The following is an 18228-nucleotide window of genomic DNA, read 5'->3' as shown; positions in this document are numbered from 1 at the left end:
AAGCAGCAATAATAATGAATGCTTCTTGAGCAGCAATTTATATTAGAAATATTTCTAAAGGATCATGTGACTCTGAAGACAGGAGAAATGATGCTGAAAATTCAGCTCTGATCAAATGCGTTTTAAATTAAATTTTCAAATATATTAAAATAAAATATAGTTCTTTTTAATTGTTATATTTCACAATATTGCTGCTTGCTACTGTTTTTTTTCTTCTTCTTCTTCTTCTTCAAAGAAGTGCAGCCTTGGTGGGCATGAGAAAAAATATGACAAAAGTTTGACCCCAAACTTTTGTGTACATGTAATATTTATTTTAAATTGGCTAGTTTGTGCAATTAAATCTATTTAAACTGGTTGTTAAAAGTTCAAACTGATTGTTTCATATTCTGTAATTGATGTTAATGAATCTGTCAGAAAAAAATATGCTAAAGTTTCCTGGCAGCCTTTTACAAACATTAACCATAGTTTTATTACAGTAACCACAGGTTATCCCAATATTTGTAGTAAAACTCCAGTAACCACAAATTTAACATGGTAATAATAATAATAATACATTTTAACAATGTAATTAACAATTATTAATAGACTAAACTATCTCTTTAACAGTGTCTATGTTTATGCAGCTGCCGCATGTAAAGGGGTTTTACAATAATTATAGTTATCGCAAGGTTAACTGACTTTTTTAACTTATTGAAATGTTGTGGAACTTTTTTTGTTACTTATGTGTGGATATAAATAAACATTCTAAAATTAAACTAAATTATTAAAAAAATATTAAAAAGAAGAAGAATCAGCCTACATCCTTGGAAACCCCCTAATCATTGCAAAGTGCAATGAAATACAAACTAAGAAAGATGTGAAAACCATTGGCCTCTTTCCTTGCAGTTTTAGTCTTTCCTGTCTACAGGCCTATCCGTGTTCTTGTAAAAGGGTCCTGTCACTTTCATTTGTGCTATAACTAGGTCTTGCTCAAAACCACATGTTGCACTCCACCATGCATCACGGAAACTTCCAGGGTATTGCATTATTTTGCATCTATATGGTTACCGGGGATGTGTGGTTTGATAGAGACCTACTTGTGTTCTGCTTTTGCTTTAGTCAAAGTGTTCAAATCTGGTCAAATCAGGTCCTTGTGAATCTTATTTAATTATTTGTTTGTTTGTTTTTAAATGTGATGGTGAGGGCGTTTAAGGTTATTATGTTTCATGCTAAAACATGTTTAAAATTACACAAAAAATTTTCAAGGTTACAGGAATTTGACCCTGAACATGATAACATTATGTGTAGTATTTGAATAAGGCCTCATTTGGATCGTATTCAAGTTTTAGAACATATTTCTCATGGCCACTGTTTCCCGCCCTAACAATCACAACATTATAGCTCACAGAAAATGTGCTGGTTATTTTGCAAATGTGGTTGTTGCACTCCGTATGTGGGGGATATGCTTGCAAACTCACGTACCACCAATGCAGACATGCTGCTTCACCAAACTGGATTGTTCTCTACCCCTTAGAAACCCTCCTGTGTTTTACCTCTTAAAAATACCTTTCAATGGTGATCAGCAGAGCTTAAATGGTTATTTTGTAATTATATCCACTTGGTTGTATGATCTGAAGTGTAATTTTAAAGCCAGCTGTGTGTTAAGCCTCCGGTTCGACTTCACAGCCGAAAGTTACTCAAGGAAATAGTTATCTTTGCATCTCTCATGTGCGGTTTACTGCCAACCTATTTATTGTGTGTTTTATGTAATAATAATGAAAAAGAGTTCTATCAGATGCTTAGTTGGCCTTTTTTAATTTTCTTCTGTTTAAATACTATTCAAGTGGTTGGTTCAATACTTAAACCTTCCATCTCTTAAGAGCTTGTTGTGTTTGGTGGTGCGTGCTGTGGACTTGACTCCCTGAACCAGCTTGTCCTGCTTTCCTTGTCTTACCTCGTGTTACAGGAATTCCTCCCACATGGCAGAGCAAGCTAAATGATAGTATGAATGAATGAATTACTAAGATGGTATAATAGAATGACTGTGACAGTGATAGAAGGTCAGTGTGACTAACTAGAGATACGACTGATAATATACCAGTTTAATAGTTGCATTATACAGTGTTGTTATTTATTGTGCAATAAATCAAACAAGCTTTCACTAAGTAATAAGAGCTCACAGTATTTTTATTTTATGCTAAGTGGTAACCACTTCACACAGTAGCCACATCCTTCACTCTAAAAACATTTCCATTTACCTAAATGTGTCACATTTAAGATCAGGGTTATCAGCTCAGTGAAAAAAATCTGGTGCTTTGTTTTAAATATTTAAGAGGCCATGCTAACACAATATATGCACTGCTGATACGACCACATTGTGAACTAAATAAAAGTATTTTAAAATGTTTAGGATTTAAAAATTAATTTTGTTTCGTTTGTTTTTGCAGGAGATAAATATGTTCTCCATGTATCAGGCCTGTTAAATATTGGACACAAATGATATTTGATCATATTGTGTTTAGTGAGTTTTTAAAGTCTCATCTCCTCTTCCAGGTGAATCTGGAACCAGAGGGAAGCGTCTATATCTCCATCACTCTCACAGGCTCCTTTACAGATGGTTAGCTGTTTTCGCCAACTAGATATTTTATTTTTTTTATTTTAATTATAACTGTATTATTATCTAAAAATCAATTGTTATGTGTAATTAGTTATGTAATTTGAATAGAATTATGCTATAAATGAAACCCGGTGTACCATCATAGAACAGAATTTTGATAGAAATGTTTTATTCTGTTTTTAAAAAAATGATAAGGATCGTAACAATTAAACTAGTACCTACCCACAACACTTTAACTTTATACTTAATTTTGTCAGCAATTTATTTGTGCTTACTGAGTGTTGCCATCAAATTCAGATGAAGCTGTGAATGGACTGAGATGCCATAAAACGTTTACTAGAGAAAGGCAAAAAGCTTTGAAGAAAAGAAAGGTCCACCAAGTCTATGGACATAAGTTTATGGCAACCTTCCTTCCCCAGCCTACTTTTTGCTGCCATTGCAAAAACTTCATCTGGTGAGACTTGCACAGAAATAATGCACACCTTCATGCACATAAAACGATCAACAAATCAGACACACTTAATATATGTTCCAAGTGGTTATAAATATGTAATTGTTCCCCAGGGGTGTTTTCGGAAAGCAAGGTTATCAGTGTCAAGGTGAGAATGTATAATAATATTAGTGGAATAATAATTTCCCCATATGCTTCAACATACTGCATGCACAAGGATTAATAACATTCACTTTTATGCCTCATTACTCTAGTGTGTGCATGTGTGGTCCATAAGAGGTGTCATGATTTGGTTGTCACTGAGTGTACACGAATGAAGAAAGATTCAAATGAGGTAAGAGTGTGCATATGTAAATGCATATGTGATGACAAAATTGTGTCTTCTGGATCAATTTCCCACATACATATTATTTTGTGTACAGGGCCAAAGACAGGGCTTTGGCATCAACATACCCCACCAGTTTAGAGAGCACACCTACAAAGTTCCCACGTACTGTAACCACTGTGGATCTTTACTTTATGGCCTGATAAAACAGGGTTTCCAATGCAAGAGTAAGCACATATTAACTCGACTTGAAATACATTGTAATACATTAGATGCAAGAGTGCAGTTGTCATCTGTGTGGCATGGGTTTATCCAGGTTGCAAGATGAACATCCACAAACGCTGTGAACAGAATGTTGCACTTAACTGCGGGGTGAACAGTGCTGAGTTGGCCAGCAAACTGTCAGAGATTGGGATGCTCAACACGCTTTCCAAACGCAAGTCTGAGGTAATGTCAGAAGAACTGTATAGAAAAAAAAAACTCTTATCAGGGAATATTTGGTTTTGTTAAATGCATATTTATTTCATGAGATAGTTCTCCACACTTGCGTTTGGTTAAATATTGGTTTATTTTTTCAGACTTCTCTGCCCTTGACAGGAATAAGAGGTCAGAACTCCATTAAAAGCGTACAGACAATGCTTGAGGAGCCAGTGGAAGACACTGTTAAAATTGTTCTGGAAGACTTCAGTTTTTTGCAGGTGTTGGGAAAAGGCAGCTTTGGCAAGGTGAGAGACACATCACACACACTACTCTCATTCATTCAGTGTGAGGCTCAGACAATTACCAATGGTTTCACACTCTCATGCCACACAACCATTATCTCATGCAGTGAAAAGCACCCTCAAACGAAAGCAAGAGCAGTTCACTTAAATCTGTGACAATGGGTTATTAGCAGATTTGGCAACCCCTCCAGTGCATTTTTTGTGTTGCGCTCTGGACAGCAATAAAAGTTTCTGTTTACACTGTTTTTGTTGCGTTGAGCAATGCAGCCAATCACAGATATTTCTGTTGATTTTTTTTAACACCTCTGATTGGCCGTTGTGTTCAAGCTATTCAAAATTCACTCCGAATTCTCCGAATTCTGGATTTTTTTAAGACTCCGGAGTTCTGCATGTTCAAGAATGCTCTCACTGAAACAAGTTTATACACAATGTAAATAAGAGACTCATTGTGCAGTGTAGTTGATTATAACAGAATGTTGTGAGATCAGGGATGATCTAAAGTGAGTGACAGCTTTTTAGTGATTATAAAGTCAAGTCAAGTCACCTTTATTTATATAGCACTTTAAACTAAATACATTGCAACTGAACAACATTCATTAGGAAAACAGTGTGTCAATAATGCAAAATGTCAGTTAAAAGCAGTTCATCATTGAATTCAGTGATGTCATCTCAGTTCAGTTTAAATAGTGTCTGTGCATTTATTTGCAATCAAGTCAACGATATCGCTGTAGATGAAGTGACCCCAACTAAGCAAGCCAGAGGCGACAGCTTACCTCTGATCTGGATACAGACTGGATCTGGTGGCTACGGTGACCTCGGAATAAGAGAGAAACAGACTAATATTAGCATAGATGCCATTCTTTTAATGATGTAGAAAGTACATCAGGTGCTACAGGAAATGTTCCCTGTTCCGGTTTACCTAATTAATGCAGCCTAAAAATCCTTTAATGGATTTGGATATTATAAACATATGTTATGTGTAAGCCAGGTTAAAGAGATGGGTCTTTAACCTAGATTTAAACTGCAAGAGTGTGTCTGCCTCCCGAACAGTGTAAGGTAGGTTATTCCAGAGTTTAAATAGGAAAAGGATCTGCCGCCCGCAGTTGATTTAGGTATTATCAAATTGCCTGAGTTTTGAGAACGTAGCGGACGTAGAGGATTAATGTTACAAGAGCTCATTCAAATACTGAGGTGCTAAACCATTCAGGGCTTTATAAGTAATAAGCAATATTTTAAAATCTATACGACGTTTGATAGGGAGCCAATGCAGCGATGACAGGACCGGGCTAATATGGTCATACTTCCTGGTTCTAGGAAGAACTCTTGCTGCTGCACTTTGGACCAGCTGGATTTTGTTTACGAAGCGTGCAGAACAACCACCCAATAAAGCATTACAATAATCTAACCTTGTGGTCATAAATGCATGGATTAACATTCCTGCATTTGACATTGAGAGCATAGGCCGTAATTTAGATATATGTTTGAGATGGAAAAATGCAGTTTTACAAATGCTAGAAACGTGGCTTTCTAAGGAAAAAATGGGGTCAAATAGCACACCTAGTTTCCTAACTAATGACGAAGAATTGACAGAGCAGCCATCAAGTCTTAAGAATGCTGTGTATGTGCACTTTTTTTTTGTTTTGGTGAAACGTTATTTGTTTTGAAGCATTGCAACAGTTATTTTACATAATTTTAGGATAAAAACAAAGTACCAGTCATCAAGGTTAATTACCTATAATTTTTTTTTTTTTACAAAACAACCCCTACCTAACCCCCCACCACACCCTCTGTTCTTACTCCAAGTTGAACTGAAAATTTGGCAGCCCGGCAAACTGATATCACTTACGCAGCTATACCCCATTACATTTACTGCATTTGATCATTATCAAGTCTCACTATGTCTTACAAATGTCAATTCCGATAGCAGTTCAGCCGTACACCCTTAAAAAGAAATCTTCTTTATTGGCACTTTATTCAGATTTTTTTAATGTTCTTAACACTAAAAAAGGAAATAGTTCTGTGGCATCGCTGCAAAACCCTCTTTTGTATTTTTAAAAGTGTATTTGTAATCCATACATGCGCTTTCAACCCACAGAAGTCTATAATTGTATATGTGTGTATGTAGGTGATGTTGGCTCGTCTAAAAAGTGACCACAGGGTGTTCGCTGTAAAAATGCTGAAAAAGGATGTCATACTGCAGGAAGATGATGTGGAAGCAACCATGATTGAGAAGAGAGTGCTGACTCTGGCCCACCAGCATCCATTTCTTACACAGCTTTACTACTGCTTTCATACTGCGGTGAGTCCACAGATAGTTTCAAAGTGTTAAATAGCTTTTCATATTGTAATTATTTACATCTATACATATGTAGGAATTTTCTGTATTGCTTTATTTTTATTTTTTCTCAGTATTTTACCCAAAATTTGAATTACACATTTCATTTTGTTGTAGGGTTGAATGTAACTTAACTGATAATGTCTTTGCAGAAAATTACACTGGATTGTGTTCTACAGATTTACTTTTTTCTTAGAGGGCACTTTGAATTCAGTGTGTTTCCTCAAACAGCCTTCAGCTGAAAACCCCAGAGCAAATGCCGATCATCGTAATCCGATCCGGGTTGAATTTCATGCTGTGTTTACATGTTCTCGGGTAGATAATCTGTAATGTGAGCCAAGAAGAAATCACGATAGACGAGCAGTAGAGACCGATTTCTGTGACCCTGATTTCCATATTGACTGACAAACCAGGAAAAAGGTTTTGTTGAATTTTGTAGATGCCTCATTTATCTCAATCAACCAGGAAACACAATGCAATTTGACAAAAACCCTTTGACTTCATGTTAAAATCTTTTTAGATTTTATCATCAGTCTGCTGAAACAGTTTTGCATTTTTCATAATAATGTTACTTGCGGGTAAAAATCTGACAGCTAAATAGCAGTAGGTTCAGTTACAAGAAATGTTACTGAAAACTAGATGCTACTTAATAAGATTACTTTCTGGGAGCATAATTTAAAATAACCCTATAGAATACGATCTTTTAAAAATCATCTAAATGAGTGATGACTATTGTAATACCAAATGGATACAGTAGATGGAGCCACTTGTTTAGAATAACATGTGTGGAACAGTAATCACTTCCTGCTGAAGAGAAGTATGGTTTCCAGAGCAACTCAGTAAAAGTGTGGGGGATTGTTAAAGGGAAGTGATGCAAGATTTCTGTCTACATTTTACATTTCCTGACCACAAAAGCTGCAACACATCTCTCTCTCTCTCTCTCTCTCTCTCTCTCTCTCTCTCTAACACACACACACACACACGTATGTGGTTTACGGGACTTTGCTTAGGCATAATGTTTTGGTTTATCAGGATACAAGATAAATTGAACCAAATCCTCTTTAATGGCAATTAACAATGTTAAGTTTAATTCTTCTGTTCCCCCATTTATTCTTATTAAAAATTATTTCACTTATTTGGGGTTTAAACATAAAAATACATATGTATTTTTATTTTCATTTATTTTCATATGTATTATATTTTCAGAGACAATTTCAATACTATTCTAGTTAAGGTCAAAAGTGACTTTCAAAGATGGAATACTCTTCAAGGTAAAATCTCCACAGTTCAAATGAATTTGTTACCTCGGCTCAACTTTCTTTTCTCAATGCGACAACTCTCTCCACCTCCAGGTTACTTAAGGTGATAAATGATATACTTTCACGTTTTATCTGGAATGGTAAGCGCCCCAGAATCAAACTTACCATGTTGCAGCATGTATGTGCAGGAAGACTGGCTGTACCAACTTGTGAAGTATTTTATTGGTTGTTCCAATTGAAAGCTCTTCATACTTGGGTTTGACCCTCAATCTAAAGTTTATGGAGAGTGATTGAAGCTGACAAGGTTAACCAAACAGACTTCAAGATATTTTATTTGCTGGCACAGTGAAAAAAGGTGATAATAACAAATTCAGACTGGTTATAACTAATTCTATTAGAATCTGGAAAACGGTTGAACGTCTGATGGGAGGACCCTTCAGTTTCTGTAACAGTGCACCGTTATGGCACAATCTAATTCTTTTCATCTATTTTTCCAACCATCTTGGTCTTCTTTAGGCACAAACACTTGCAGTGATTTATATGATGACTAAGGCCTTTGTTCGTTTCAGGCATTAAGAATTAAGTTCTGTTTACCAGCGTCCTTATATTTTGTCGTTTTTCAGTTATGTTCTGCTCTCAAAGCATATGGAGTTCATTGGAAATCTCCTATTAACTTGGATTTCACCATCTTCTGGTTGACCAACTGTTTCGTTAATATATAGTGAAATTAGTGATTGCATTGAAAAATCTCTTTCTATCAAATCTGTTTGGAATCGGGAACTATCTGACCTTAATTCATCTGTTGACTGGGAGAGGTTGTGGTCTAACCTCAGTTTAACCTCTAAAAACATGACTCATCGTCTTATTCATTTTAAAGTTATTCACAGAGCATATATAACTCTTTACAAAAGCCTCAAAATGAAACTACAACCAAATTACAACTGCCATATCTGTAATACTGCATCAGAAGTTACTTTTTTTCATATGTTTTAGGAGTGTTCTATTGTCAGTAATCTATGGACACATGTAAAGTTAGTTTTATCCTCTTTACTACAAATTTATTACATTGTTAAGCCAAGTCTATGTCTTCTTAATAATGATGCTGGCTTTTGTATAAGCTTAATACAAAAAAGAATGCTGTTTGCTGGTTTTACATATTGAATATATATATACAAGTTCAGATATTATCTCATATTTGGACATGTTTTCCGTGGGTATGCTTAACCTGTGCTATTCATTTCTCAGGAGCGGTTATTCTTTGTCATGGAGTTTGTGAATGGTGGTGACCTCATGTTCCACATCCAGAAGTGCAGGCGTTTTGATGAGCCACGAGCACGGTTTTATGCCGCAGAGATCATTTTGGCCCTTATGTTCCTTCACTCCAAAGGCATCATTTACAGGTGAGGAATACTGTGGACCATTTTAATGTCACACATCTCCTGTCTTTACATTATCGTTGAGATAGATGTGGAAGTAATAGCTTATCTTTCCTTGCAGGTATAATGTAAAAAAAAAATACTGAATTCCCTTTTTGTTGGCTTTGACACGCATGTGTTTGGCCTGTGAAATCTTGTCTGTGCATGTCCTGACACACTTAATCAGAATTTACAGACAGTCTCCACCCCTCGCTTCCTTTTCCCGGCCGGGACATTGCGCTCTTCCTGGCTGTAATCACCTGACCTTTGCCTACCTGAGTAAGGTTTCTGATCCAGCCCTGTAACAGAGCCAAGCCCAAATATAAACACATCTGACTAACTGCTTTCTTGCTTAAGAGATGTTTGTGGCATTTACGAGCTTCCCTTCGGGAACTTTTCGAGAATGCCCGCGAACTTTGCTTGACCCCTTGTCGTCTTTACAATCGTGTGGCCCCCTTGATAGCCATTCTCGCCTTTCCTTTTGATTTTATTGGGCTTTAAAGCGAATTATTTTAGGGTAATTATAAAATTACCACTTCTGTGAAATGATATTTATTGGGAGAATAATAAAGAGTCCTGGGGAAGATGGCAGTATTGTAGTGTAAGAGGACTATGGATACAATCGAGGCGTGCAGAGACCTGAGCTGATGTCATGGCCCTTCCCAGCATGCAATGGATCTGTTATTTCATAAGCTGTTTACTTAGACAAACAGAGAGCGCGAAGGAGGGAGGGAGAGAGAGAGAGCGGCCTGTACACTGCTCTGATTTATCACACGACTTTGTTTGTTACAAAGTGCAGTATAGTATTATATGCAAACAGATTATTCCAAATAAATATAAAAAATGATTTACATCATGGCCAGTACAACATTTCAACGTGGATTTTGCAGGACCACCTGTAACTGGCTCTTTTATATTCCAGCAGTGCAACGATTAAATTTGACCTCTGAGTCATCAGGCTGTTCCTCTCCACTTTACCTTACTTACCCTCGATCCTGTATTAGAATGCTGTGTAATGCCGTGTAATCTGGCTCTGCTATAATCTGAGGACTGGACTACACCGGATTCATTCAAAAAGATCGGAGAGTGCATGACAGAAATGAGGAGTCCATTAAAGGTTTTAGTGTTTTAGTCTAATTCAGCAGTTTCTTTCAGAGGCTTGGAGAAACTGCAAATGCAGAGTGTTTATTGACCTCTGAAACTGATCCACTGTTGCTAAATGACATCTGGTTTCCAAAAGGGCACCAGAAATGAAGCTCTTTCTGTTGTTTTCATTTCACACCAAAAATGTATTAACATTTACTCACCCTCATGCCATCCAATATGTAGATGAGTTGGTTTCTTCAGTGCAACAAATTTAGGGAAATTTAGCATTACATCACTTGCTTACCATTGGATCCTTTGTAGTGAATGGGTGCCATGAATGAAAGTTGATAGAAATATATAAAAAATGACTCCAGTCCATCAATTAACATCCTGTGAAGTAAAAAGGCCATATGTTATGAACAAATCCATTTTAAGTGTCCTCTCTTCATAACATTGCATTCTCCAGTAAAAAAAACTGAAGTCATATGGTATACTTGTGGATTATTATGATGTTTTTATCAGCTATTTGGACTCTCATTCTGACGGCACCCATTCACTGCAGAGGATTCACTGGTGAGCATGTGATGTAAATTTCTCCAAATCTGTTCTGATGAAAAAACAAACTCCTCTAATTCTTAGATGGACCGAGGGTGAGTAGATTATAAGCAAATAACTTTTTTTGGTGAACTATGCCTAATTGATAAACCATTTAACTATTTATCAGAATAGTTGGTGCTTGAAGACTTATGTTGCAACATTGCAAGAGAGAGAAAATGTTGTTTTACTTAGAGAAGACAGGATGCTATGCGGTTTCATCACTGTCGACTGGGCAGAAGACAGACTTGTTCATTTTTACAGGGCTTGAAATATTTCTCCCAGCTCTTCAGCTGCAGATTTTGGCTGTGTCTGATGGCTGGGCTGGTGAGTCTGCCACGCTGTTATTTTTGCCAGTGCCAATTCTCCGACACTGCGAACGAGAGACTCTGCATGTCTCTGCTCTTGATAATTATTCATAAAGTACGGGAAGTTAAGATATCTTTTTGATTTTCTTGTCTTTCTCCCTCTTTTCTATTTGTACCCATTACTTGATTCAAGAATAACATTTTTATAAATTGTTTGAGATGAAACAAGTGGGGCTTCTTGTGGGGCTGAGATAAATCCTAGAATCGCCCCTCATTAATAAAATTATACAAATTCTTCAGTCCTTTTATGAAATATTTTGCCTTTCTAAAGACTTTAATAAGGCTTTTATCTAACAATAATTGTATTAAGAGTATGTATTTAACATGTTTAATTAAATTTTGCATAATTACACAGATTAAGTACAGAAATTCCAGATGATTTCTATAATTAGTCAAATTAAAAAGTATTATAAAAAAATTATTTGTAAAAAAAACATAACACCAATATATTTAAAAACCTTTTTGAAAATAAGATTTGTACACTTATGTATTCAAGGTGTAAGGAAAATGTTATTACCTTATCACCCTGTGTCAATACCATTTTAGTATTTTGAATTGGCTTTTATATTTATATTGCCAGTTTTAATTTTAATTAAATTTACAAATTTTGTTATGTGCTTTTGTATTTTAATGCTTCAACGTATACTTACATTTTATTTCCAATAGTACATTTTGTAGAATGGTACCACATGGTAATAAAGTCATCCTGTTTTCTTTTTCTATCAAAGGGACCTTAAACTGGACAATATTCTTCTGGACAGAGAAGGCCACTGCAAACTGGCAGATTTTGGCATGTGCAAAGAGGATATACGTGACGGAAAACTCACTAGTACCTTCTGTGGGACTCCAGATTATATTGCACCTGAGGTGAGCATCACTAATGAACGCTTGAAAAGATGTGTGTGTGTGTGTGTGTTTTCTTCCTGTATAGATGGTTTATGCTGTGTCGCTTTCAGATCATCCTGGAGGAGCCGTATGGTGTATCAGTGGACTGGTGGGCTCTGGGTGTGCTGCTTTATGAGATGCTGTCGGGTCATGCTCCGTTTGAAGCAGAGACTGAGGACGAGCTGTTTGAGTGCATCCTCAAAGATGAGGTCATTTATTCATCCTGGCTCAGCAATGAGGCAGAGGACATCATTAGAGGAGTGAGTCTAGATCTTCAGTAACATAAAAAAAAAACAGACTGATGAAGCACAAAGGTTGTTTACTAGTGCTTTAATAGTTTAATTTCAGTCAGACTAAATCAGTCTGTCTCTATAAATGGTCTTAAAATTGCCCCAGTTTGGTTTTTGTGAAATCAGACTAGCAGACTTAATGTGACTGTAACTCTGATTCATCCAGCGTGATTACACATTAATCTGACAACAATTGGCCAATGGCTGAAAGACAAAGGTATTTAATCAATAATGAGTTTAACTTCAGAGATTTAATTATATATTCTACATTCTGTCTTCACAGAAATAAAATAATCTCCTTGTTTATGACTACATGTCACAAACTGTGTGTGAAACTGTAAGGACCAGAACTGTTTGGCAGTTATGCTAATTAAATAAAACCAGAGCAATGAAGTCTGTAGCTTATTTACACAAAAAAGCCATATAGCTCGATTATAACTTCAGATTTAAATGCACTCACAAACACCAGTTGAATGAAATCTACTGTTTTGCACAACAACTACATTTGTCTGACTTTTACCGGACAAATGTCTTCACTTTTACTCTAAGGACACAACCCCAGTGTATTGACTTACATCTCAGGCAGCTATGTTGGGAAATCTGTGAATTTCCTGGTAGTGACATCTCATTAAAAAACTCTCTTCCTTTTCTATTGTTATCACTCATTGCCAAAACATTTATATCAAAACTACTCAAGGCCTTCATGCTGAAACAAGACTCTATACTAGTCTTAAGCAAGGTCTGATTCCTGTTCTCGCCAGAAAAAAACTCCAAACTGGCTTCCTTTAAGAGTTTCAAGTAAACATGTTTCTTGGCTAATGCGGCTGAGAGGCTGTTCTGTGGGTTTTGGCCAGCTGTTCCTATGTAAGCACCAGTAAACATGAAACGAATATGCTGCGGAGAGCACAATCTGTGGGCAGACCTGCCATTGTTGCCAATTAAACCCCTCAGAAGACCAAAGATGTCAGTATCACAGACTGTCCTTGTCCTCTGTGTCTCATTACATAAGCTCCATTGTGCCTCATGAAGGGTTAAAGAGCTGTGTCATGGTAAAAGGATTAACATAATGTGCCTGAGTAGAGGTCTTCTCGCATTAGTGGAGTAAAATCCCTAATAGTTATGTCTCCTTTCCCAGGGCTTAAGCCACTGATCTGTGCAGTATTGTGTGCAGTTAACTTTCTAAACCGGTATGACAAAGACCAATGTGAAAGTGTAAAAAGACAAAGTTGTATTTTTCCAGTGATTCTTCATAAAAATATCACTTCTAGTTGATCTGTATAAGAGAAAGTTGCCCCCAAAAGTATCTTTTCAGTTTTAAATAGTCAGGTTCTCACTTTTCAAGCGCTGTGTTCGAATGCTAGATGACAAAGATTTCTGTTGCTCTCTATGCAGTTACTCACTAGAGACCCAGCTTGTCGGTTGGGATGCATGGATAGAGATGGAGGAGAAGAGGCCATCACTGCACACCCGTTCTTCTCAGGACTTGACTGGGAGAAGCTGAACAGACGAGAGATCACACCACCTTTCATACCTCGAATAGTAAGCCTACAACACAACTTCTGTTTTAAGCTGCATGCATTGTCAATAGACACTGACAGATATAGCCTTTTATGACTGACACTGATATATATTTTCTTTAGATTTAATTTTTAATCACAGGTTTATTTTATTTCATTTTCATTTATTTGATAAAATAATGTATTAACATTCAACATTTATGATTAAACAGTATAAATTAGAACTTTTTTAATAATAATATTATATTATTTTATTATTATATTATTGTTACTATTTCCGAGATCTTTTATTACTATTACTTTGAAATGCTGTTGTTGAATTTCTATTCTTTATAGATGCTTTATTTATCAGCAGACTTGACATGAAAAAAAAACGATAACCGATTAATTTGAAAAGTGTGAATATTGGTGATAAATATATTTTTGTTTTGCTTTGTAGGATTCTATTGAGGATGTGAACAATTTTGACCCGGAGTTCACTCAAGAAGAGCCCTGTCTTACACCCACTGATGACAGTCATTTCCCTTTCAACCAGGACGATTTTAAAGACTTCACCTACACAGCTCCAGAGCTGTGACTGCAATAACATAAGCTGTGGTTTATTTATTTTTCATACATAGATTATGTTACTTTCTCTAACTAACTCCTTCTAGCAAACTTTTTGTGATACATTCTGTTGATAAACTGTTGCCAAGTCTTTCAAGAATATGGACATGTTTCAGACTAGAAGAAGAAGGCAATACTCCACAGGACCATCCAGACTAAAGGATTATTTATAAACTGATGGTTTTTTAAATAATTTTATCTGCATAAATGTACAGAGTCTATCTTGCAGTGTATTACTAGCATTATAATATTCATATTCCTGCAGTTGCCAAGTGCTTTGCCTTACAACTTCATAGTAAGCTTAGAACAAATTCACAGCAAGTAGCTTACATTGAGCAGTTACAGTATAATGTAAGTCAGTATTGTTAAATTATCTGACGTGTTGTTAAAGGGACAATTCACCCAAAAATGAAAATGTGATGTGTATCTGCTTACCCCCAGGGCATCCAATATGTAGGTGACTTTGTTTCTTTTAGAATACAAACTGAGATTTTTAACTGAAGCCGTTACAGTCAGTTTTAGAATGTAAGTGGATGGGGATCACGGCCAAAACATAAAATAAAAACAAATAAAAAAAAAACAAATTAAACCCTGTAGCTCATGACAATACACTGATGTGTAAGCACACAAAACGATCAGTCTGTGCAATAAACTGAACAGTATTTATAATTTTATGCAATGTGCAAACTGTTAGAACTTTCCTGAATGCGTTCTCAAGCAGGCGTCTGAGGTGTCTTCTTCTTCTTGCTTTACAGCGGATCACAGACTTATAAATGCATTACCGTCACCTATCTCTCAAATGGACCATTGACACTCCTAATTGAGATTGTAGATAGCGTTTCAGTGGTACATTTGAGAGGTAGGTGGCGGTAATGCAGTTAAAAAGTCTGTAATCTGCCGTAAAGCAAGAAGAATATGATGAACTTGGAAAATCCTGTTTTAACAGGCAATAAGAGACTAACTTAGTTTACCTAAAGCACATGTAACGACACATATCACCTGTCCAGTTCATTGAATAATGAATCAGGGGGCCTGTGACGTGAGATAGAAACATTAAACTTTCATTAAAAAAATCAACCAAACATTAAACTTTCATAAAAAAATCAACCAACCAAACAAACAAACAAAAAAACATATCCTTTACAGCTCAAAGAACAAACAGGGCTGTGGTCATGCCACATTTCTCTGTAGACATGGAAATCCTCCATTAATAATTTATTACCCATGATTCATTTGTTGTTCTCACAAGCTTATCCTGTATTTGAAGCAGCCTTATACACTGATAATGATCCATATACTAGTGCTACACACAGGGTTAAAGGTACAGGTTGTAGGACGTGCCACAAGAGGGCGCACTACCAAAACAATAACAATCGGTTGGTTTGATGATGCTAAGAAGAAGCATGGAATAATGGGTTTGTAATTTGTTGTCTTCTACCCAACTGCTGACGGCCATCAATCAGACGATATGAAAACGATTACCACTCGTTCAACAAATATATACACTCGTTTACATTCAAACACAATAATTGGGCATATATATAGCAAACGCGAGTTCAACGATTTGCGCGAGTAGATTACATACAAAGTCAATGCAAAGACACGATCAGACTATGGATCAGACGCGTCCTCGCACGGGTCTAGAGACGCGATGCCACGCGTTTGGCGTGTATGCCCAATAATACTAAGCTTGTTGATCGTTATAATAGCATATGTTTTCTGTAAAGATTTGAATCAACATAAATCACCTGTCGAGTAAAACACAAGTGAGATCGGCATCTTTTTCTAGTTGAAGTTTGTCACGAAGCTCTCTCAATCTAGAAAATACAACACCGATATTGATCCTCGCTCTTTCTCTGGTTGGCCTTACGCTTACGTTTACGGGAGCTGTCCTTGTTGACAGAACCAGCGGCAGACGGTAAACAGTTATTATGTTTCATAAATAAGTAACACAATCCACCATAAAACGCGCAAGAAGAAGTAAATTAAAGCTGCAAGCAGCGATGGCGGGCTCAAGCCACCAATGCCATCGCCACCCCGGTGGCATCAGGTAAACTGTGCCCAGCGGGCACATGCATTTACAATATCCCTCTGGCAGTGAGGTTTTAAAGGATATGGCAGTTAAAGGGCTAATCCGAATCATCTAGACTTTAAAATCACATTAACACAGAACAATCTATATATATATATATATATATATATATATATATATATATATATATAGAACTTTAGTAACACTTTACAATAAGATTCCATTTATAAACATTGTGTTAACATGGACAATATTTATATAGCATTCAATCATGTCAGTTAATATTCCAAACTTAAACATTAAAACATTGTTTTATTGTGATTTTTTTCCAAGCACATTTTACCAATTCCAAACCATATCAATCTTAATAACTACCATTATTTTTTATTTAATCATTTATGAGTGCTATACAATAGTCAAGGAAAGCTGGAAGAGAAAAACAGGTCAAGAGGAACTGACAAAAGAATTGCAAAATATTAGGAATTAATGTGAAGATAAATTTTTAGTCAATTCTGCAAGACAGACTTTCAGGAAAGGAGGTGGAATAAAAATGAGCTCCTAAATCTTAATCCTGGATTCTGGAAGATATATTCCTCAAACCATCGAACAAGAGGAGGTGGTGCTGGTCCTTCACGAGTCACTCTAATCTGTTTATTAAGCCTATATATAAAGTCTTAATATATAGTATTTCACAATACTTCATGGTATTCTAATTAAATCATTTTTTTGGAATCTTAGATCTCTCAGAACCTGACACATTGTAATTCTGAGACTCCAGGAAAGTGGCAGTTCTGTAAAATGTTGGCGCTGGAGACTAAATGCTCCCTGATAGTTTCACACCTAATTCACTTAACACACACACACACACACACACACACACACACACACACACACACACACACACACACACGCACACACACACACTACCCACAGTGACAGAGGGACAGAGTGACATCAGATGTATGATAGTTTTTTTAATTTTCTATCATCCATATAGTGTTGTATAGTCATGAAACTATGCATATTTCCTCAGAATGACTTGTATTCTATGTGTAATTTTTTTTTTAAGTGTTTAGAAGCTGCACTTTAAAAAAATAAAAGACATTTACTGGTTACTTTTTTACTGTTATTTCAAAAAATCACCACGACAAAACCATTCAAGCTATCCAAAATTCATTCGCACCTGTTCTGTAAGATTAATTCTTTAAACAGTGGTAAAAGAGGATGTGGTGCTGAACCTTCAAGAGTCACTCAAAACGTATCTGTCTTATAAAGAATTATTCTTAATATACACTTCACAATACTTCAGCTTGTTATTCTAATTAAGTGAGGGTCATTTTATCAGTAAAATACATAAAATTCATATTATTTTTCTTTGAAAGATTTCTATAAATGATTTAAATCATACTCGTTTCTACAATAATTATTTAAAAGTAATCCTATAGCTCCCTCTGGTGGCCATTATTGGTACTAAGAATTGCAAGCTTGATTTATAAGTTATGATAGTTTTAATTTTATGCTGGCTCTTGAAAATGATAAAGCTATGAAACTTACTGTGCTTCCTTCAAATGATGACTTCTACGTATATAAAAAATTATGAAGAGCTGGAATGAAAAATTTTAAAGATATAGTAAAATAACTATTGTATTTTTTTATGTTACTTTAATAAATCGCTATGGCCACACCATTTAAGGTATCCTAAACCCATTCGCAATTTAACATCTTCAGTATATTAGCTTCATGCTAA

The 18228-nt window shown here is 35.9% G+C and overlaps 1 protein-coding gene across 1 annotated transcript in view; it reads left to right on the top strand.

Moving 5' to 3' along the window:
• The window catches only part of LOC127939036 (protein kinase C eta type-like), a 15898-nt gene extending 1034 nt beyond the window's left edge, over nt 1-14864 (top strand). The window contains exons 2-14 of the mRNA XM_052536029.1: nt 2533-2596; nt 2894-3050; nt 3161-3195; nt 3302-3381; nt 3470-3599; nt 3689-3819; nt 3951-4097; nt 6220-6393; nt 8934-9088; nt 11880-12018; nt 12108-12296; nt 13719-13865; nt 14283-14864. Coding sequence (XP_052391989.1) covers nt 2533-2596; nt 2894-3050; nt 3161-3195; nt 3302-3381; nt 3470-3599; nt 3689-3819; nt 3951-4097; nt 6220-6393; nt 8934-9088; nt 11880-12018; nt 12108-12296; nt 13719-13865; nt 14283-14420 — 1686 coding nt within the window. The 3' untranslated portion in view covers nt 14421-14864. The remainder of the gene's footprint in view (nt 1-2532; nt 2597-2893; nt 3051-3160; nt 3196-3301; nt 3382-3469; nt 3600-3688; nt 3820-3950; nt 4098-6219; nt 6394-8933; nt 9089-11879; nt 12019-12107; nt 12297-13718; nt 13866-14282) is intronic.
• Nucleotides 14865-18228: the final 3364 nt, after the last annotated feature.

The sequence above is a fragment of the Carassius gibelio genome, chromosome A20 (genome assembly GCF_023724105.1).
Source record: "Carassius gibelio isolate Cgi1373 ecotype wild population from Czech Republic chromosome A20, carGib1.2-hapl.c, whole genome shotgun sequence".
Classification (NCBI taxonomy): domain Eukaryota; kingdom Metazoa; phylum Chordata; class Actinopteri; order Cypriniformes; family Cyprinidae; genus Carassius; species Carassius gibelio.
The sequence above is the reverse complement of the archived record's forward strand: the minus strand, read 5'-3'. Positions and strand labels throughout refer to the sequence as shown.